The following is a 22266-nucleotide window of genomic DNA, read 5'->3' as shown; positions in this document are numbered from 1 at the left end:
ACATTAACAATATGAAAAAGTAAATGACGTAGTCTGAAATTATGTAATAAGAAACCCAGTTATTGTTTGTGTGTGTGTGTGTGTGTGTGTGAAAAAGGAAGATCATGGCTTAATATAAAGAGGTATACTGAGATTATATATATATATATATATATATATATATATATATATATATATATATATATATATATATAGTTTAAGTTCCATTTCTGCTTATAAATTATTTTAGATATTTTTATTTATGGTGTGTGAATTATTGTGTACACCTGCTCACCATACACAAAATATTTCTCCTTTAAAGTTGAATAAAATTTTCATTCTCCGGTCCCAAATGCAAATGAATAACCCTAGAATAATTTCCTCTTAAAATGAATACTGTGATAAAATTTACATAAACACCAGCATTTTATTTACCGAGACACAATACAATACAGGTTAGGACCAAGGACTATCTTCACGAATACTCTGGTGCTATTTTACCTACCTGGCAACCCTGTCAGCAGGCCGATAGTCGCTTCCTGCCCTTCATTGGAAACACATAGCTCGGACAAAATGGTAAGATTTTACAGTCTAGTCAGATTTATACTAAAAGGATATGCGGTATGCATATAACAGTACATTCGTACAGACTGAAAACTGCAATTTAAGACCGGAAGTCAGGCGATATTATTAGCCGTTAGCTAGTTAGCGAGCTAGCTGGCTAGCTTCATCCATAATATCTATCACATGACTATCCTACAGAGCTAACTGGAGTTGGGTGTTCCCATGTAAACGCATTATTTACTGCAAAACTGTTTTATTTGAAGTTTTAATCCCTGTTTCGTTGCTAAACCATTATTTATTTATTTATTTTGGAGAGTGGCATGAGTCAAATAAAATTAAATAAATAAACAAATAAAAGAACTTCACTCCTAAACACTTAGCTAACATCATATCATACTCAGCTATTTCATTAGACCGTTAAGATTATTCATTTAGATCAGACCATAGGGGTTTGACCATAAGTTTTGTTTTCCTGGCAATCCATTTCGTGTCAAGAGTGTCTTATCTGAATCACAGTGTCCTGAAAACAACTTCCCAAGATGAATTCTGAAAAATTTTACTCCTTATTCTTACCATGCAGTGAAAAATCAACAACAGGGTGTCATTATTTAAACACAGTACTGCTTGTTTAATATTAGACACACTGAACTGTTTAAATGGACGTTGGAGTCAAAAACAGGAACTAACATAACTTTCCCAAAAAATCCACCCTGAACGACTTGCGTATTCATCTTTATAATTAATCTTCACGGCCAGGCGTCCAAGATTTACTTTGGAATCAAATTCTGTATTTTTATTTTTGCTCATTTTTTTTGATGGACATGTTGGTCTGTTTCCACTTTCCTACACTACCCACGATGCCTCTTGACTGCATTGATCGAAGCACCCTCACTTCATCTCTACATAAAGAGAGCGATGCAGCGGCACTTTAGTCCTTTAATCTGTGTATCTCCCGTATCTCTTCGCCTGTACACTGTGCTCAAACAGATCAGCTTCAAGTTCACCGTCTCTGCTGTAACAGCGTCGTATCAGCACCGCACTGCAGTGTTAAGATCACGTTAATTTTAAAGATTTATACGCAAGTCGTTCTCTGATGTTGAGGTCCTGATAGTGCGTCTTCCTTAAAACAGTCGGAGCAACGTGGCATAAAATTGTAGCTTTTTATTTGTTCAGGTTCCTCAGTTTATCATTTATTAGACCCCTAAATTTATCAGTACTGGTTCATGTTCTGCTTATTTGAACAACTCTTCTTTAAAAAAAAAAAAAAACCATTTCACTTTCCTAAACCACCTGTTATGGGGTGTGGTTCAGCTCATTTTGACTAAACCAAAAAAAATATTAATAATCATTTAGCAAGAAATTTTCCCATTAACCCCACACTGCTAACCTTTTAATTAACCATTATCAACTAACATCTCATTTATGTTTGAATTTTTCACTTGATATTCATTTGGTATTTCAGTTTCCTTCTCTGTCTCACACCATCTTGTATTGTTTGTGTTCCTTTATTTGTGATTTATGCACCATTTTGATCTCTCGATGTCCCCCCCACTCCTCCTCCTCCTCCTCCTGATTCCTCCTCCTCCTCCTCTTCCTCACGCACTGTCTCCCATCCTGTCTCCAATCAACTGCCTTGTGCTCAGGCTGGTCACAGAGTAAGTGCCCCTCCACTCCCTCCACCCTGCTTTACCGAGGCTTCTATTGCAGACTAATGGTGACGGCTGTAGTATCGCTGCTCTCTATGAGGCTGTTGGATCTAGTCTGACCTCTGCTTTGTGTAGGAAACACACATAAAGGTGTCCTGGGACATGCTTGGTAACATCCTTTCAGCTAATGTGTGGTTTATGTTGGTAATTGAAAAAGTGTTTGTGTGACATTTCTCAAACTAGGTTTAGTCTTAGTATATATACACGAGAGCCAGGAAGTTATACTTGATTGTACTTGAGAGCAATAATTGATTAGAATGTAGATGATCCAGACAGGAAACATGTTTTGTTTTGTTTTTTTTTTATTGTTTTTTTTAAATATTGTTTCCTGTTTAGTTTTGTCCTGGAGCAATGAAAGTAATGTAGCAAACAAGTGAGGAAAGCTCATGCGTCGTGTATGTAGTTATTAACCCTGTATGATATCTATAAAAATGGACGAAAAATAAGTCGAAGCCAAATCGCTTTCTTCCTACACACACACACACACCCCCGTCAGACTGTGGTAGGAGGTGTGGCCTCAGGTTACGTCCACGCTAATCCGAATGAATTTCTTTTTGTAAACATCTTTTCTCTTAAGTTTTGGATTTCCGTCCACACTGATACGGGAGCTTTTCGAACACGTTCTCCCAAGCGGACTCCAAGCGTGGCCAGAGAAAAACGGAGGTGTTCTAAAACAATTACGTATTTTTCAGTCATTTGACGCAGTCATGCGACCCATTCGACTCAAAACAAACCAACAAGATGATGGACGATGTTGCACTGCAGCTGTTGTACCTGCTATCCAGTTTGTTCGCGTCGTTAAAGATTAATGTCACTCTGTATGACCTTCAGATCGCATTTTGTTTTCCAAAGTGGATGGAATGTTGCTGTTCAGACTGTACGTTTTTTACGGATGCACAGTATAGGGATGTAAGCGTGTTTGCATATTTCAATGTGGATGAGCTATTTTTGGAAAACATTTGAAAATGTCAGTGTAGACGGAGAGTGTTTTAAAGCAATAACGCAGTTTTTGGATCTATGTGTATGAACGTGGACGTAGCCTGAAGGTTTAACGGTGCAGCTACAGACCTTTAAACATTTTGTGTAGGACCTCGAAGTACACTGCGACTCAGAAATACGCGCAGCTGATTTGTTTTTCGCCGAAGAGATCAAGCGACGTACGGGCAATATGGGTGAAGGTTTTGCCTTTCGGTGTGGAACATTTTCTGCATGTCACTATTGAAATGCAATACTGTTTTCCCTGGTGTGGTTGCTTTTCTCTCTGGCACTTAATCTTCAGTATATTGAGCGACTATAAGCCTGAGCATTGTACTGAAGATGAATGAATGAGTTTGCACACTGCTATGCTGGTAGTCCCTCCAGGATTACATGTTTTTGCGAGCGCGGAATTGAACGCAAAATCAAACTCAGACACCAATATTCGGTGGAGCTAATTTTTAAAAATTACCGCACATTTTCCACAGATTTGGCCTGAGATGTGTCACGTGACGTCATCACAACGGGCATTCAGAAAAAGCCCACTTTGATTCAAGTGCGTCGAACATGAATACAGCTACAAGGTCTCGTTTACCAACAAACATCACTGTGAAAGACAGTTGCAATTTTGCCAATTCTAGTAGTTTTCCACACAAAAAAAAACACACAACAAACTCCGCAAGTTCCACCGGAAATTTTGAAAAACTTCCTCCACAAAATACTGTACGGACCGATAAATGTTCCTTACTTGTCGGCTACGTTAGCCTCGTCGCTCCAGTAGAAAGTTTACAGAAGAAAACCATGGTTTGTCTGATAGCCTAGAATAACTGAATCCTGTAGATCCACATAGATCACAAAGTTAGATTTGAGCTCCTTGTCAAACTTGGTACTGGTGATTAATATAAATGTGAAAACAATATAAACATTTAAGTCGGTCACAATCCATTAGCTTTGTTTATAATCTAATCTCTTACTCGTAACTAATCTAAGGTGACGCTTTAACTCGCTGTCTATTATATATCTCCAGTTGGTCCTTGTATTAGGTGACCTGCACATTCCTCACCGATGCAACACTCTACCAGCAAAGTTTAAGAAGCTGCTGGTGCCTGGTAAGATTCAGCACATCCTTTGCACAGGCAACCTCTGTACGAAGGAGAGCTACGACTACCTGAAGACGCTGGCTGGAGATGTGCACATCGTCAGAGGAGACTTTGATGAGGTGGGTTTTCTCTTTTACGCAAATAGATAACTTCAGTCTTCTATCTGAACATTCTTGGGAAAGTTTATTTATTTATAGTGGCTTGTATAATACAGCTTGGAAACATTAAGGCATTGTTTGAAGCATCATCATAATTTTTTGGGCCACAGAATTTGAATTACCCTGAGCAGAAGGTGGTGACTGTGGGCCAGTTTAAGATCGGTCTGATCCACGGGCACCAGGTGATCCCATGGGGCGACATGGCAAGCCTTGCTCTTCTCCAGAGGCAGCTGGATGTGGATATTCTCATTTCAGGCCACACGCACAAGTTTGAGGCCTTCGAGAACGAGAACAAATTTTACATCAACCCCGGTTCAGCCACAGGGGCTTACAATGCACTGGAGAGGTACTGCAATGACACGCACCTCCTTCACGACACCTCTGTAATGCAATGTTTATGTCTTCTCTTAAAGGTCCTGTTTGTAATGTCTGTAAGTGTTGCTAGACCTATAAAATCGTATAATTCCAGAGATACCTTAGCGGAAAATAATTATGATTTGATCTGATATGGAATTTTGATTCCAGGCTTCTGTTTAGATTTTTCAGGGCCAGAAATAAGCTCTGCCCTCAGCCAGAACAGAGCTGCCCAGCTTATCCTCTTTGGTTTGTATTATGACTAATGATATTCATATTATTGTTGCTTGTCTCTCTTCACAGCAACATCATACCATCCTTTGTTCTGATGGACATCCAAGCGTCTACGGTCGTCACGTACGTTTACCAGCTCATTGGCGACGATGTTAAAGTCGAGAGAATCGAATATAAGAAGTCATAAAGACCATCAAAGTAAATCAGTTGCCTTCTTCTAAGATGCGTTTCGTCCCATTCCCTTATCGACTACACCCCAGAGTCTCAGCCTGTTGCAGATGCTGTACATTAATGCTCAGATATTTTACTGAAGTGTACAACATTGTTTATATGTCATCAGCAACTGCTTGTGTTCTTTCTCAGCAGCAGCATGTTGCATAAGAATGCAATAATGTCATATTATTTGCATAATGTTAGTGACTCATTGCACCATGTTTCATGTTAAAAATATGTCATATTGACTCTTCAAGGTTGTTATTATTATCACATCCAAGGCCCTGATAAAAACCATGTGAAATATTTCATACAATAATAAAAATTTAAAAAACCACACAAAAAGTGACATATTAGTCTTGAGCTGTTTAAATTGAACTTCCATTTTCCTTATATGAAAAATTAACTAACTGAGAAAGCAGGAACATCTTTCGAGGTAAGTTAAATACCAAGAACAGTTTTGTTCAGATAAGATGTGTATTAGCATGATGATGTTGCACAAAGGATTTTTTAATCCCTATCACGAAACACACAACATAATGCAGAGGTGCCGACATCTGCTATTTAGTTGTGAAGCCAGCCACAAACATGGTCTGCATGGAAGAATCATCAGAAGGCGCTTCAGGAATGTCAATAGTGTTGATGTGTTGAGGCTGCAAAGGTCCTGTCCTTTCTCTGAGGTCTTTAAGTCCATATTCTGGGTTATTGATGTCTATGCAAGCAATAAACCAAATTATTTCATAAAGAACAAAGCAATCAGTATGTAAAGACATGTTTGCTTGTTTAAATTATAAGGACTTTTGCATGGTATAATGACACTTTTAAAAAATCAGTCAGACTGTATTGTAGGTGTACCAGTACCAATACCAATGACTGATAACTTTCAGATTACAAAATAGAAAATCCTCATTTTCCTTGACTACTATGGACTTCTATGGTATGAGTGAATCCTGATGACCTGTTAACACCAGAGAATAAATAAATAAATAGATAGATAGATAAATAAATAAATAAACACAAGCTGTTTGTGAGCAGAACAATTATATCGTGTTAAAAACAAAATGTGTGTTTGTGTGTGTGTGTTATAGTAGGGTTTAATTGTGTAAGTCTGGTACAAAGATCAGGTTTTATTTATACTAAAGTTTTTGTTATCTACATGCAAGTTATTTAAAACGTGACCATTTTTTTGCTGTTGTTTCTGAACGTCATATATGAAATATATCCAAATATATTTCTAATATCTCCTAATACCGTGTTAATTCTTAATCAACTAACACTTGATATTAGTGCAGTCCTCTATACATCACGCTTACTGCATTCAGTCATAAGAAGAAAAAAATCTATTTGGGCTTACATTACTAAAAATTATGTCATCTGGGACTATCTGAATGAAATCTGTATAAGTTTATTTATTCATTTATTTAATAACATATAATTCAAACATGCATTACTAGAGCAATAGACTGAGCACTTCCTGTAGAAATTCATTACACTAACACTAACTTACCTTAATGTTAGAGGAAAATTCACAGCTCATATTTGAGGTTTTTCTTGTCTTTTAACTAGTAGACTACAAACGTTTTACAGATACAGGTCATTACGGATACGCTTTACATGCAGTGTACAAAAAAACGCTTCTTTTTCTTTTCTTTTTTTTTTACCCCTCTCGACTTCCGTAGAGCCATCAGTGCTTGAATTCCAAATGACTCTCTACTTCCAGTATAAGCGCACTACACGGGGCAGGAAGTAACGGCGTCTAACACCCTATGTAGTGGACCAGATAAGTTTACTATAAAGCTCTTTAGGATTGAACCCATGTCACAGGATGTTGTTGACTGAAAGCAGCATGGAAGCCGCGCGGAAGATTTTGTGCGCGTTATTTTTAAGATGATGAACATTTCTGAGTTGTTTAATGTTAAATAGTGCAATAAAACAACATTAGGTATAATAAGTTATAATTTTGTGGGGTGAAAGTGTGAGAAAATGCCTCGCTATGCGCAGCTTGTAATGGGACCTGCTGGAAGCGGCAAGGTACAAGAGCTAATTCACTGAATTACTTCTTTAACAAATAATAACTTGTTTTTATTTAATTCATTACTTTTTAATTCTTATATATATATATATTGCTATTTTATTAAGCCACTCTAATGTGTAGTTTTTCTTTGTAGTTACTCTATTTTTATAGGACTGAAGTCATAGAACTAATATACAATGCTCCTGGTGGACGATGCAAATGCCTGATACCTTTTGTTGTTGTTTTGTTTTTGTTTGTTTGTTTATTTATTTATTTATTTTAAATAAAATATGATCTAGTTTTTCCCTAATAAAGTGTCAAAAACACATTCAGTCGGTCAGCTTTATAAAAGTCCTGGCAAATGCAATAAAAGGCATGTGATATTACATCAGAGTGCTGTTGAATTCTCGATTCTGATTGGTCAGGACATGCTGATTCATTTTCTATAACTGAAGCACTGACAATAGTTCTAGCTGTAATACTACTCACAGGATTATATTAATGTTCTTGTTCCCCATTCACTGATCCAACTCTTCTCAGAGTAAGACTTACCCAAGTAAGTCTTCAAGACTTCATCTGGGTTCAAAATTCATTTATAGCTGCTTTAACATAAGTAATAAGAGGAACTAACTTTTCCAGGTGTTCCACAAAATTTAAATGTAACTATAAAGGGATAAAAAAAAGTATGCGGTGTCCTTTGTTAATGAATGGAAAAATTGTAATCATTGGCAAAATGCTGGGGTATAAGAGAAATAAAACACATGCTGTGCATGCTGTTATAGGAGCATAAGCTTCAGGTGGCAACAGTAACCTGGTCATTGATTGATTATTTTCCTATAATGCCACTTCCCCCAAAGTGGTTTATTCCTTGCTTATTGACCATCCCTAACTGATATTTAAGTTGTGGGTTTGTTCGCGCGTGTGCAAAAAGCACTAATCATAGCCAGACCCTTTCCTAAAAGCCATTAAGCAGATCAGATGGCTGTATTTATCAAATTAATAAATACTAAATGTTGTTGTATAGTCAATAAAAATTGTACCACTACCTAAATGTTATTAAAGAATAGGATTTTTTTTTTTTTAATGGGCTGTACTATTTAATTCCTCTTGTCTATTTTGTCCTGCATAAAAGGACAGAACATAACAATATGTACACTCTTTAATTGTGCATTTAAAAAAATAAAATAAAATTATTTTCTATCTTTGCAGAGTACATACTGCTCCACCATGATCCAGCACGCCGAAGCCATAAACCGCTCCATACAGGTCATAAACCTCGATCCAGCCGCAGAGCACTTTAATTATCCAGTCATGGCAGGTAAGAGCAATCAGTAGAGCGGATAGAGAGCGGGAGAGTCGGAATCGGGCCACGTGTGGCAAACGTACTGAGTCTACTCTTTAACTTATGATTTGAATCAAGTTTGATTAATTAGAAATATCACCAAAATAGACATGATTCTGCTTCCTTTATCCTCCATGCCATGCATTTGTCGCCTAGGAACGTCCATACGCTTGGCCGAAAAGTCTAATCATTGACAAATTCCTTTTTGACTCAGGGATTAATGATTGTAATTGTGAATCTATACGTTTTTTCCCCCACAAAATGACATACAATAGGTGCATTGTTGTAATGTTCCTATAATTGCTCATTTAATTCATATAATAATATTTATAATTACTTTTTAATATCATTATTTCTTTACTTTCACTTGTCACTCGCTCTGTGTTTTGTGTGAATCCTTCTAGTCGCTGTATTGAGGCAAAGGGAGGTTGGAGAAAGTACTAATAGCAGGAGTGCTAATAATTCTGTCATGTCTTTTTTTTCAGTAAGGGTTTTATTTGTTTTTGAATGAATTCACTTTGATTAAAGGTTCACTCATATTGTTAGGTGATTAACCAGAAAAAATACATTTCCTAACATTTTAATTTGCCCATCTTTCTCCAAGGGTGCCAATAATTCTGGATGGCTGTATATTCAAAAAAATTATTCCGAATTGAAGCGCTTTTAGACATGCTGAGTGAAACCCAGACCTGCATTTTCAGGTCTACCAGAGATCGTTTTCTGGACCTTCTCTTGGGTGGAAAAATTTTGAAAATGCCCCGAGTCTAATACCGTGACTGAGTTAAACCGTTAAAATAAAATAAATAAGTACAAATTTATCGGGAAAATATGGCAGGTTGAATGATTTATTCTGCCTTTTCACTTTCCCTGAAATAACAGATATCCGAGAGTTGATCCAGGTGGATGATGTGATGGAGGATGACTCACTGAGGTTCGGGCCAAACGGAGGCTTGGTTTTCTGCATGGAGTACTTTGCTAGTAACTTCGACTGGCTAGAAGAAAGTCTTGGCCATGTTGAGGATGACTACATACTTTTTGACTGCCCAGGTTATGAACTAGCTATTTAATTACTTTTAAGAGCGTTGTACATTTAAAAAAAACAAAAAAAAAACGATGGAAGTAATAGAGCGCCTTGAGCAAATTCAAGCAGTGAAGAAATGAATTCTTCAGAGTTGGTTAATAAGCCATGATGAATAAATGACCAGTTCACTGGACTGAAACCATCTTGCATTGTGTTTGTGTCTCATTTCAGGTCAGATTGAGCTATACACTCATCTTCCGGTCATGAAGCACTTAGTCGAGCAGCTCCAGCAGTGGGAGTTTCGTGTGTGCGGCGTCTTTTTAGTCGATTCTCAATTCATGGTGGAGAGCTTCAAGGTAATGTAATTGAGCTCTTGAGATGTTAATCCTATGTTCAGTCTCTTATTGTTGAAAATTGTCGTATGGACTTGGCCTAATCTTCACAGACTCAATGTGGATGTGTGACTTTGCCAGAAAATAATCTCACTAAATACTCTCTTTTTTTTTCTTTTCTTTTCTTTTCTTTACCCCCCCCCAGTTCATTTCTGGTGTAATGGCAGCCTTGAGTGCCATGGTGGCACTAGAAATCCCCCAGGTCAACATCATGACCAAAATGGACCTGCTGAGTCCTAAGGCTAAGAAAGAGATTGAGAAGTAAGTGAGGATTAAAAGAATGTACATTTTTATTATTAGTGTGTGCATTGGGGAGTATAACGTAATTCAAATGGAGAGGTGACCTGTGCATGTTTACCGCAGGTACCTAGATCCCGATATGTATTCGATGATGGAGGACAGCTCTGCCACGATGAGGAGCAAAAAATTCATGAAACTCACCAAAGCTATCTGTGGTTTGGTAAGTCAGCTGTTACAAAGTCAGAATAAGTAGCGATGGAAAGATTCACAGATGCAAATGAGTGTATGAGGGTGCCAAAACTCTGTATATCATGATATGTTCATATTTCATGACATGTTTCCTTTTTCCTTCTTTGTTAAATTTTTTTCCTTGTTTGATTTTTTTCTGTTAGATCGATGACTACAGCATGGTGCGTTTCCTGCCTTTCGACCGCACCGATGAAGAAGGCATCAACATTGTTCTCCAGCACATTGATTTCTCCATACAGTACGGCGAGGACCTGGAGTTCAAGGAGCCGAAGGTAGGTACATTTTGTGCCATGTAGTTGTCATGTATAGTGCTTTCGTGCATAATTACACAAAAAAGGTCATTGAAAAACTTGGAGGTTTTTTTTTTTTTTTTTTTTTTAGACAGTCCTAGTCCAACACACATGAATATGTTTATTAATGTCAGAATGCATTCGACATTCAGAAACAGGATAATATACATTCAGCAGAATGGCATGACGGGTAATGGCTGTGTACCAAACACCAACATTTGAGTGAATACTAATTCGTGGTCGTTCAGAACGTTTAAAAGGACCGTCTTATGGTGTCTGAGAACTTGTGCGATATTTCAAAAGTACTACATCACGAGAAACATTTTGAAAATACAAAATGAAAGACAGAATTGTACAGAATGTCAGAATACAAAAACTAAATCTTTAATACACAAAGTGGGTGGCGTCTTTGACATCTCTAATGCTGACCGTCTGGGCTTCTCTGAGGTAGAGCTGGTTGTAGATGGTGTCAAGCTCCTCGTAGACATGGAGAAGTGTCTGGAAGCTGGCCAGTCAATTGATGATATGATGCCTGAGCAGAAGTGAACACTGCTTTATGACCCAACCATAATCCCAAATTGACTCCTCCTGCTTTCAGCAACACTCTTTTCCTCCAAACCAGTAATGTTAACCACATCAAGGAGCTCACTCTGCCCATGTTAGTGGCACTAAAGTTAGACGAGTTGACTGAATCCAAGACGAGTAGACTGAATCCAAGAACACAAAAAACTAAATCTTTAATACACACAACTGAATCCAAGAACACAAAAAACTAAATCTTTAATGCACACAACTGAATCCAAAAACAAAATCGTTAATGCACAAATTAAAATCCCAAAATCCAAAAGCAAAATCTTTAATACACAAAACAGATTCCAAAAACAATCTTTATTGCACAAAACGAAATACAAAAACAAAATCTTTAATACACACCGCGAAATTCCAAAACACAAACAAAATTGTTAATACACAAAACGAAATCCCAAAATACAAAAAACCTAATCTTAAAAACACACAAAACAAACAAAAAAATATAGATATTTAATGGAATAAATAAAAAATATATCAAGCAGCAAATAATGTTTCCTGGTGTTTAAACGGACACGCACTCGTGCTGCATTATGTGAATTCCTCGGCCATGAGGTAATACCTTTTTTTCTTTTCTTTTTTTTTATTTTAAATAAGTCACGATAAAGTTTATACCTTGATACCTTAATTATTAGATGATTATGAGGTGATTCATTCTTGTCATTAACACTGGTTTGTATGCAGCTTAGTTCATAATCTATATTAATGTCATTGTTTGCATCATTGTTGTCACTTTTTCCCCCCAGGAGGATGATGAGGAGCCGGGCAACCAGAATTATGATGAGTATTTCCAAGACAGAGTGGATTCCTAAACCCCATGGCTGCGTGGCCACCAGAGAGACTGAAGGGAACGGATATTTTAACGCACTCAGCTGCTTGGCGCTGTGGAAATCCAAGCCTGAAAGTGAACAACACTGTCAGAAAGAGCCTGGGTGTAAAGAGAGAATGGCCAAGAATTATTTTCAGTGTTTTGTTTTGTTTTTTTGTCTGACTGCATAAGTGTTTATCTATTATTGATGCTCTTTGCTCTTATACTGGGTGTAGACATAGCATGCTACATTCTTTAACTTGTAATGTTAAATATTTTTTCAATAAAAGTGAGATTTTGGAAAGTGTGTATGCTGAACCATGTGTCATTGTTGTAAATAAATTTTTCAGTAAGCTGAGGACAAATACACACCTAGATACACTGTTAATAAAGGACAACTTATGAAACATAAAAACAATCCACAGAGCATGATGGATTGGAGCGGCTTTTTTTTTTTCTTTCTTTCTTTTTACAAAGTTTACAAATTTGTGTTGCTGCCTCATAGCTCCAGTGTCCCTGGTTTTATCCTGAGCCCAGGTTAATCTTTATTTTCCCCTTGTCCATGTCGGTTTCCTCCAGGTTACCCATCTTCAAAAAGATATATATATATATATATATATATATATATATATATATATATATATATATATATTCTGGTAAGTGAACCGGTGACTCTACGTAGTCTCTAGGCATGAATTGGTGTTTTCATTGTGACCTGTGACAGACTGACATCCCATCCTGATAGTATTCCAACAGCACACCCGGTTTTTCCAGGACAGACTCCAGGTGTACTAGTAGATAACTATCCTAACTGAGATACAGAGGTTTCTGAAGATGAAAGAATGAGTTACAGGGTAGAATATTTTTCTTAGAATTTTTTAGCGTTTGCTTGTGCGCTTCTTAAATCAGGCCCTGATGCCCAGAAATAAAACTCCTAGCATTACAATACTGGTAATGGTGGATCCAGAGGATATCCTGGGAACACTGGCTGTGAAGTGGGAATACATCTTGGATGGGGTGTCATGCACATACCTGCTGCCATCTGTCCATCCATTTACAGGGTCTTGGGGATCCTAGGATACCCTGTACGGGGGACCAACCCATTGCAGGGTACAATTGTACACACGTTCACACACCACAGATAATTTAGAAATGCAAGTCAGCTTACAGCGCTTGTCTTTGGACTGGGAGAGGAAACCAGAGTACCCAGAGGAAATCCCCCGGAACAGGGTGAGAACATGTAAACTCACCCGGGAGGCGGGATTCTAAGCAAAATAGTTTACGTTGTAAAAGCATATCAGTGTCGAAATGTTAAATAGTGCCGTCTGAGCAACACTGGGTGCGTTGGAGGTGAAAATATAGCACAGAAGCCCAGAAATAAACTCTCAAAACGTATTACTTTTTTAATAGACTTTTCTTTTGCCCCCTTGTGGACAACAGAAGTAACTACACTGTAATTTACAATCCAGCTACTTCCGGTATCGCTGTGTTGGGTGGGACAGCGGAAGCGGCATTTTTCAGTGCTGTGACAACAGATTTCCTTCTAAAACAGACAACATATTAAAAAATGCCGGTAAGCAAACTCTGAACATATTTAAACACACATCTTATGATATATACGACAGAAAATGTGTCTTTAAGGGCTTTTAAAATGACAGTCTAGCAGCCTTTAGCTAGCGAACTTGCTATATTAGCCAGCTACACGGTTAGCCAGCCATCTTATACCCCGTGGAGTTATTTTTATTCACTTTAATATGATTCTGCAAATAAATTAAGCTTTAAATATAGCGGTTTATGTTTTTAAAAGAATAGTGTTGTGTATCTGTAATACAGTGTCTTAGAAAGTCAGTGCTGTGAAGCTGGTTTTGCATTGCTTTGCAAATATTAATTCACATCAATAAAGATGTATAGAAGTCTAACATTTTAATTCTGTTAAATGTTCTGTTGTATTGTTTTCTTTTTCTTTTTCAGGCTTATCATTCCAGTCTGTTGGACTCCGATGCCAAATTGGTGGGAAATATGGCACTGTTGCCCCTCAGGACACAGTTTAAAGGCCCTGCTCCAAAAGAAAGTAATATTATAATTTTTTTTTTGCCATATTTCTAATCATGGAAGCTGTTTACGTATGTTGTATAAATGTTGTGTACGAGCTGTAGCATTTCTTCCTTAAATGGTCTTCAACCTGTCACATCTCAGACTCGTCAGCAGTGCGTAATGTTCCTGTTTCCTTTTTTTCTTTCCTCTTTCAGCTAAAGACACAGACATCATCGATGAGGCCATTTACTACTTTAAAGCTAACGTGTTCTTCAAGAATTATGAAATTAAGGTAAGTCGAGATGTGGGGGGTAATAAAGCAAAACAAATGCAGGAAGTGAGAGACGACATGGGGGGAAAAATGCACGCGTGCCTCGACGTGCACGTCTGGCTCGGCCCTCTCTGGCAGTGAATTTCTGTTTCACCTTCACTCATTACCAGACTATCGAATTTGTTCTTATTTCTGCTTAGAACTGATCAGCATTATGTACACGTCTAGCCTCGTGGATATTCGTGACTTCTTCTAATCATGTTGTGATTCTGTCTCGGACTGATTTTGAATTTGCATCACGCTGTTTATTAGAACGAGGCAGACCGGACGTTGATCTACGTCACTCTGTACATCTCTGAATGCCTCAAGAAGCTGCAGAAGGTAAGTGTGGATCAGATTTATGTGAGGAACAAGACACTTCAGGGGATAGTTATAGCGAAATAGTCAAGGATGACACGGGGTTACTTGGGTTGTTTTCCAAAAACATCATGGAACTTTTAAGTGTTTTGATTCCTTTTATATCACAGCAATTTGCCAACACGAACAATTTATTTATTAAAGATCAAGTCGTGTTTTTTTTTTTTTTTAATCCGTTTATAGGTGCATTTAACAGTAATGTACAGCAAGTAGAAATGCTCAGGTCCTCACTGGCCTCTCTTTAAGTCAAAAAGACAACCAAAAAAAAAGCGTAAACTGCGTCTGTAGTGAAGACTTCCACATGGTGGAAAACTTTGTTACGGCTTAACGTCTGGCTGTTACAAAGTGCTGACACTGTAGACTCCTTGCATGAGTTAATGCTAAATAAACATCCTTATAAAAAAACAATCATCATTTTAAAAAAATTGTAAATCTTTCTCTTTTTTTCTTTTTTTTGTGGAAAACTATTCGAATTGACGAAATCGCAATCGCACAAAATTGTTTCACAGTGATATTTGTTGGTAAACGAGACCACCTTTTAACTGTACTCGTGTTCCACGCACGTGAATCAAAGAGGGCTTTGGCTGAATTCGCGTCGGGATGTTGTCCATTGACACGTCTCGTCCTGAATCTGCATAAAAAAATCTGAGATTATTTCGAAAATTCGCAAGCTCCTCCGAATATTGCGGCGTTTGCTTTATTTTATTTCCACACTCAAATTTAATCTTTCAATCCAGCCTCGTCGATATAAAAAATTAACTCTCGTAACGTATGTAACTAAGTCAACTGACTCAAAAAAAAAAAAAAAGCTTACATGGAGATATTGTTAGCGAAACATTGTTAAATAATGTTCGTAACCCTTTTTTTGGTTCCGTATATTCATAGTTCAGCAGAACGTTCCATAAAACTGGACTTCAATATTTCCTACTGCTGTGTGTTTTGAACCCATCCTTGTGTTTGATCCACAGTGTAGCTCAAAAAACCAAGGAGAGAAGGAGATGTACACACTGGGAATCACCAACTTCCCCATCCCAGGAGAGCCGGGATTCCCTCTCAACGCCATGTACCTTAAGCCTACCACCAAACAGGAAGAAGGTACACTGCAAACAGCGTCATTACTCAAGCTCAATCACAATAATGCAGACTTTAATAATACACATTGACAGTCAATGTTTGTTTGTTTTTTTTGTACACCTGGAGTTTCTTAAGGTTTATTTGCTATGGTTTATTCACTAATTTTTCCCGGGCAGAACGATACAGAATAGCAGTTGAACAAGAAAAAACGAAATCTGTGCGAAACTTCTTAAGTAATGCGACTCTACAAGAGAGTTGTATTGAATACTTAACTAAACATTTCATAAGAAACAGTTCTTGATACGTATTTACCTACAGTATTCCTGGTCAGATTTTTCCATTTCAACGTTTTGCAAATGAGCTCATGTTAAATATATGGTGTTCGAAAATATATGGAGTTATGTTCTATTTACAACGGATGATGCTTTATGAAGTTTTTAAATTTAATAGCGACACATTGTGTATTTTAAAATGTGTCTAGTTATCGTCTATGTAAAATACTATGTAAAATCTATGAAGGTCCAATAAAATCCATTCCCACGATTTACCTGTGTACACACAAATAAGGAAGTGCAAAATGATATCTGTAGTTTAAGTATACACTACAGGTCAAAAGTTTAGACACACTCGTTCTTTATTTTTATTTTTATTTTTCCACATTTTAGAATAAAATAAAGTCATCAAAACTCTGGAGTGACACAGATGGAACTATGGGAATTACGTTGTGATAAAAAAAAATCCGAAATAAATCAAAATAATTTAGTATTTTAACATCTTCAGAATAGACACGATTTTTGCGGAGAATTTCCAGAAATGTATTCTTGGCGTTTTCTCACCCGATTTCTTGAGGAATTTCCCTGAGATGATTTTTAAACAGTATTAAAGGAGTTCCCACCTACGCTGGACTCTTATTGGCTGCTTTTCTGAATATTTCGCTCCGAGACGTCCTTTTAAATAAATATTTTTTTGTAAATAAAATGTTCATTTTCTAATGAAAGAAATGAATATGTTGGCACGATTATATTTCTGTCTACGACACCGATTTCAAACATTTAATCATACACCTTCAGATCAAAAGCTTTTTAAGATCATGAGAAACGTTTGTCAAGTGTCCACAAACTTTTGACCTGCAGTGTATATGATTTATAGATACCGTGTGTTCATTAGAGAATTTAATCTTCGCATTGTAGCATTGTGGGTCAGTCTTCCAGCATTGTACAGCTGTAGCTTTATGTAGTGCTTTGACCTGTAATCTTATCAATCTCCGCTCCCTTTGTGGTGTTGATCCGGCATTTGTTCTTGCGTCCTGTGCAGAGAATATGAGGGCTTACCTGCAGCAGATTCGTCAGGAAACAGGCGTGAGACTGTGTGACAAAGTGTTCGACCCACAGACAGACAAGCCAAGCAAGGTAAGATGGTTTATTAAGTACAGAGAGATTTTCTCTTTGTTCACTAACTTATTTTGTTAGGTTAACCTACCATATAGCTGTACAGTGTCAGCTGAGTGTCAACGTATGCTTGTTAACAGCTAAAACACTTAGTTGCCACTTTATTAAGAACATCTACTTTATATATTCTCTTATTGGCCAGTTTATCATTTACAGCCAGCGTATATAGGACACTTTGTAGGCGTACAATTACTGACTAGAACGAGAGCTGACCTGGTATTGTTTGAGTGCTGCTACGAATTGTGTATCGACAGTGTGTTCCGTCACGCCTACCTTGTAGGTATCACAGCAGGAGACTATATTTCTCCTTCCTTCACTTAAATACGTGATGCAGGCAATGCAGGCTACCACGCCAGCAACAATGCTGTGCTGAGAACGTACACCACCAAAATAATATCTGTAGCAGCTGTTCTAAGTACAGATGAGTTATGGTTACTAATTGTACACCTTCAAAGTGACCCAAGTGGTGGGTGTATGCCAAAATGGCCAATAAGAGTTTATATAAAGTAGGTGTGCCTAATAAAGTGACACAAGTGTACACCATCTTTTAGCTGTTAACAACGGAAGCGTAGGTTGTATTAGACTACCTGAAAATTTGTAGCGTATATTGGTTTTGGAAAACCCATGTGATGTCACTGTGGCTGAATTCTGATAAACTAATTTTTTTTTAAAAACTATTTTTGGCCAAATGTGTGATTTTCTTTGCACACTGCTAGCTCAGTGGTTACGATGTTGGACTTCTGATCAGAAGGTTGTCAAATCCCAGCCCTGCTGAGTTGCCACTGTTGGGCCCTTAATCTTCGACTGCTCACTTGTATAAATGAGATGAACGTTAGTCGCTCTGGATTAGGGTGTCTGCAAAAATGCCGAATATAAATGTCAACGTCACGATTTGATCAGGTTTTTTGATAACCGCGCTGTAGTGAAACCTACAGAAGTCTAATCGAGTCAAATACCGGATGCCAGAATGTCTACCATGCATATTTCAGTAGCCGTCGTAACTATATATAGTAGAAAATGTCAATATTACCGCCACAGTAGGCTAATCACCAGAATGTTTTTTTGTTTGTTTTTTCTCTCCACAGTGGTGGATGTGCTTCGTAAAGAGACAGTTCATGAACAAGAGTCTGTCTGCTCCTGGTCAGTAAGAGGCATCCATGTGGAACGTGGGTCAAGATGATATTACAGTTTTGGTTGTTTTCCCTTTTTTTGTGGTTTATTTCCATTGGATACCAGATTTAAGATTAATTTTATATTGCCCATTTGATTTCCTGCCATCATATGTACAACACAAGGCAATCAAATAAAAGCTGAAAAATAAAAACGGTTTATTCTGTACAGGAAAGGCTTTTGATTTTGGATAAAGGATGACTCTGGTTGTTGTTATTCCTTAGCTATAAATGTTGAATTTTTTCCATTTGGGAAAACCTAATGCTCCTGAGGAGAATCAAATCAGAACGAGAACCACGAATGTTTCTCACATATTTAAAAAAAAAAAAAAAAGTGATGAGAGAAGACACACAAACTTTTAGACTTAAGACAAAATGCTTTTAATGAGCGATAAAGTAAATTAGGAGAAACGGACAAAAGATTTAAAAACGAATATTATGGCTGACTACTTTAAAGTTACTGTATAGCCACGAATGAAAAGAACTCAAGTGGAGGCGAAACACAAACATGGCTATAATACAGGATATTTACAGTCACAGAATATTTTATACACAAAAATATTCTTTCATGAATTATTCTTTTTGGTTTGTCGAAACAAACAGGATCAATTCCGACAGACCTGGCATCACTGAATTCAATTCGCTCCTGTACAGGAGGATATATTAAGGCAGCAGGGAGCACACTGACTCCTTAGGGAGAGACATTTCTGGTATGAGGCTCTCTACAGCTAGAGTGAGTGTGAAACTGAGAAAATTGCATAAGTGACTTTGCACATAGTTGATGGCTCAGAGGCAGGAGAAGGGGAAAACAAGCACAAAAAAAAACAAAAACATGCATTACACTTCATCATTATCCAGACAATAAATAAGTCTCACTCTCTCACATACACACGTACACAAACACATGATTCAGCTGTTACAATATTTCCATTTCCTTGTGAGTGAAACTTGGGCTCAGAGTGATGGATCTCTGATCACTTGTATTTCAAGCTCTCCTGTCTGTGGGGAAAGAGGAAAAGTAATTAGCGATTACATCCGTGACAAATTATAGCATGTCAAGCCACATGTACGAAGAAGAGGAGTGAATATTGTACCCATTACTGAATTCACATTTTACACACAGTATTTCTTTTCCCATTATCATTATAGCAGCAAAGCACTGCTCTAGGTCTATGCTACATAATTATTTTGTAAAACATTTAACCAGTAATTGTGAAGGAAATTTAAAGCAAACAACTGGTGTTTTTTTTTTTTTTTTTTTTTTTTTACAATTTAAGAATCAATACATCAGTCATTAAGGATAAACCTGATTCATATAGCTATCTTGTATCTTATTTTTGGTTGTTTGGTGGGAAATATTTAGAGAAATATGTGCTTGTTTTCTGCATCCTGAATGAATACATGTGATTTTAATTTTAAATATCAGCAACCTTGCTTATCAAATTCCAGGGTTGTTGCAGATACTTAAAGTCTTAAAAAAAATTTTTTTTTTTTTTTTTAATTTAAGGTTGTGTAAAATAATAATAATAATAATAATAATAATAATAATAATCATCTGACCACTCATGATCTAATCAGCTCACACCAAGTTATTAGTGTATATAAACACTCAGTGATGCTATCTAGACAGAATTACCATTTAAGTGAGTATTGCAGTGAAGGGAAGATCTAGTCGAATGCCATCTCCTGGCTTTTTCTCACACAGCGGGCAACTTTCCTTTTGAACTCTCCACTGGGATCCTCTCGCCATTCTTTCTGTCAACACACACAACCTTGCATATCATCCAGGTACTCTCCACACCATCACCACAATGTGCTAACTTGCGTCGGGATCTGGACTTACGGCAGCGTCCACATTGGCTGGCGAGTCGCCGTTCGGGTCAGCCAACATGGAGATGACGCTGATCATGATGGTCTCGACGGTGTGGATCGGCAGCCAGCGCTCTTCGGGCTTCTCGTAGCCAAACTTGTCCTCTCCTGGCTCGTGTAAGATCGAGATGCAGACGTCGCCGTTCTTTGCCACTGAAGGTGTGGGATCAGAATCACATCAAGCACATGCTAGTGACATATTGCTGATAAGATATGCAAATCAGACACGAATTGGATCTCTGCATCTTTAAGACCAGTTGAAGGTGGTCTAATCATACGCACTTACCATTAGGGTGCCAGAGTTCAGTAATAAACTTCATCTTTGGAGGACGGAGTGGGTAGTCATGAGGAAAGGTGAGGTTCGCTTTAAAAAATCCACCCTCGCTATTACAAGAAAAAGTAAAACAGAAATCCTGTTAAGACACGCAACAAAGTTCTTTCTACGCTTATAATGACTGGAAGTGAATCTGTATGTACTGCTTACTCACTCAATTACTTACAACAACGTATCTGCTGGGCCGATGATCACAACCTCCCACTGATAGATATCATCGTCATCGATCAGACCAGCCGAAAAGCCCTCAACAGGGTTCTTATTGAGTTCTGTGATCAAATACAAACAAATCAATATTTTTGGACACCACCACCACAAAGGACAAGCCAAAATGCTGAAGAACTGCCTTTAAGAACCAGGACTGAGAGATCATCTGGTCTTCTCATGGATCTTACCTTCCACAGAGAAGAGAATCCATTGTCAAATTCGGATATATTAAACACACGATCATTAACTTGTAACTGATACAATTTACTGACTACACAGAATTTCTACAAATAAGATAAACACGTTTAGGGTTACACACATTTCCCCCTCTCACATGCATTCCACCAAATCCCGCCTCTTGCTTGGTTCTGATTGGCTGACAGTGACTGAGCTTGAACAAACAACCAACCGTAGCACAGGAGGCGGGATTTGTCGCAGTCAGGTTAGTACAATGTAGCTAAATCGTGCGTGCAAGCCGTTCAACAAACCGGTCTAAAATATACTCAGAACTGTCAAGACTATAAATATTTGACCTGATACGTGTTAAAAAACAGCAAAACATGATTCTATGTATCTCTGTAAATCTCACTATAATCTTATCGACCTGTTTCAGCAATCGGAACTAGCTTAACAAATCACTTAACAGTTTTATATTTAAGTTATTTGAACATATAACAGATATTAACTTAGTTTAACACAATTTAACGGATGTTTTCGCTAATAATCTGATATATTTAACCATTTTTTATTCTATAACTAGTTTATAGCATAGCTAGCTAGCTATAGAACCCAAAAAGTAAGTCTACTTAACATAAAAACAATACAAATGTTTGTTTTTTTTTATTACCTGCTAACTGTTTTCTAAGAAGAAGAGACGACTGCTCGGTCATTTTAATTAACCAGTTAGATTAAGGGGGGGAAACCTAAAAGTAAATGTAAAGATAACAGCGAAGTTCAACACCGTTGCCTGCTTTACTGTTTCGTCTCTTAACTGGTGGTGCCGCTGCTGTCGCCTGATTGACAGTTTTGTGTTCCAATCACGGTTGAGACCCGCCCAAACGCCACGTGCGCATGCGTAAGAGGAAATAAATAAATATATATAAGGCGCATGCGAATGGGGCTAGAAACCTGACGCATGCGCTATGACGCATTCCACATGACAAAATAAAACACTACTAATAAACAGTTAATTAAACGAAATAATAAAAATGTATTC

General features: G+C 37.5%; 4 protein-coding genes across 6 annotated transcripts; 3 read left to right on the top strand and 1 right to left on the bottom strand.

The window, feature by feature from the left end:
* The first annotated feature begins 537 nt into the window (after window positions 1-537).
* Window positions 538-5632, top strand: vps29 (VPS29 retromer complex component). Of its 3 annotated transcripts, none has more exon segments than NM_001200477.1 (4): window positions 538-555; window positions 4252-4443; window positions 4593-4828; window positions 5140-5628. In NM_001200477.1, coding segments are annotated over 4 exon segments (549 nt in total). In that variant the 5' UTR covers window positions 538-552; the 3' UTR covers window positions 5258-5628.
* Window positions 5633-7104: 1472 nt separating this feature from the next.
* Window positions 7105-12534, top strand: gpn3 (GPN-loop GTPase 3). Its single transcript, NM_001200511.1, is given in 8 exon segments — window positions 7105-7314; window positions 8507-8615; window positions 9519-9686; window positions 9892-10016; window positions 10198-10313; window positions 10416-10512; window positions 10685-10813; window positions 12166-12534. Coding segments are annotated over 8 exon segments (858 nt in total). The 5' UTR covers window positions 7105-7266; the 3' UTR covers window positions 12232-12534.
* Window positions 12535-13658: 1124 nt separating this feature from the next.
* On the top strand, window positions 13659-18809 carry arpc3 (actin related protein 2/3 complex, subunit 3). The gene is made up of 7 exons (XM_017492440.2): window positions 13659-13800; window positions 14199-14298; window positions 14477-14553; window positions 14845-14913; window positions 15918-16044; window positions 17338-17432; window positions 18557-18809. Exons 1-7 carry the CDS (start codon window positions 13795-13797, stop codon window positions 18617-18619), a joined length of 537 nt encoding a protein of 178 aa, XP_017347929.1. The 5' UTR covers window positions 13659-13794; the 3' UTR covers window positions 18620-18809.
* Window positions 18810-19005: 196 nt separating this feature from the next.
* Window positions 19006-22033, bottom strand: ube2g1b (ubiquitin-conjugating enzyme E2G 1b (UBC7 homolog, yeast)). Its single transcript, XM_017492441.3, has 6 exons — window positions 21898-22033; window positions 21010-21112; window positions 20796-20893; window positions 20484-20662; window positions 20277-20395; window positions 19006-19639 (listed from the first exon to the last, which is right to left on the bottom strand). The coding sequence occupies exons 1-5, from the start codon at window positions 21938-21940 to the stop codon at window positions 20309-20311; spliced, it is 510 nt and encodes a 169-aa protein (XP_017347930.1). The 5' UTR covers window positions 21941-22033; the 3' UTR covers window positions 19006-19639; window positions 20277-20308.
* Window positions 22034-22266: the final 233 nt, after the last annotated feature.

The sequence above is a fragment of the Ictalurus punctatus genome, chromosome 18, assembly GCF_001660625.3.
Source record: "Ictalurus punctatus breed USDA103 chromosome 18, Coco_2.0, whole genome shotgun sequence".
NCBI classification, from domain to species: domain Eukaryota; kingdom Metazoa; phylum Chordata; class Actinopteri; order Siluriformes; family Ictaluridae; genus Ictalurus; species Ictalurus punctatus.
Note: the sequence above shows the minus strand (reverse complement) of the source record. Positions and strands in the feature narration are given on the sequence as shown.

What these genes read in the sequence shown, in the direction of transcription:
- ube2g1b (XM_017492441.3), bottom strand. Translation starts at nt 21,940, where the DNA reads ATGACCGAGCAGTCGTCTCTTCTTCTTAGAAAACAGTTAGCAG. An exon ending in TCTTAGAAAACAGTTAGCAG is followed by an intron (nt 21,113 to 21,897) that starts GTAATAAAAAAA and finishes ATTTGATCACAG; the next exon opens with AACTCAATAAGAACCCTGTT. An exon ending in TGAACTCTGGCACCCTAATG is followed by an intron (nt 20,663 to 20,795) that starts GTAAGTGCGTAT and finishes CCACACCTTCAG; the next exon opens with TGGCAAAGAACGGCGACGTC.
- vps29 (XM_017491781.2), top strand. Translation starts at nt 2,991, where the DNA reads ATGATGGACGATGTTGCACTGCAGCTGTTGTACCTGCTATCCAGTTTG. An exon ending in CGGATGCACAGTATAGGGAT is followed by an intron (nt 3,159 to 4,251) that starts GTAAGCGTGTTT and finishes ATATATCTCCAG; the next exon opens with TTGGTCCTTGTATTAGGTGA. An exon ending in GCTTACAATGCACTGGAGAG is followed by an intron (nt 4,829 to 5,139) that starts GTACTGCAATGA and finishes CTCTCTTCACAG; the next exon opens with CAACATCATACCATCCTTTG.
- arpc3 (XM_017492440.2), top strand. An exon ending in GCCTCAAGAAGCTGCAGAAG is followed by an intron (nt 14,914 to 15,917) that starts GTAAGTGTGGAT and finishes TTTGATCCACAG; the next exon opens with TGTAGCTCAAAAAACCAAGG. An exon ending in TACCACCAAACAGGAAGAAG is followed by an intron (nt 16,045 to 17,337) that starts GTACACTGCAAA and finishes CGTCCTGTGCAG; the next exon opens with AGAATATGAGGGCTTACCTG.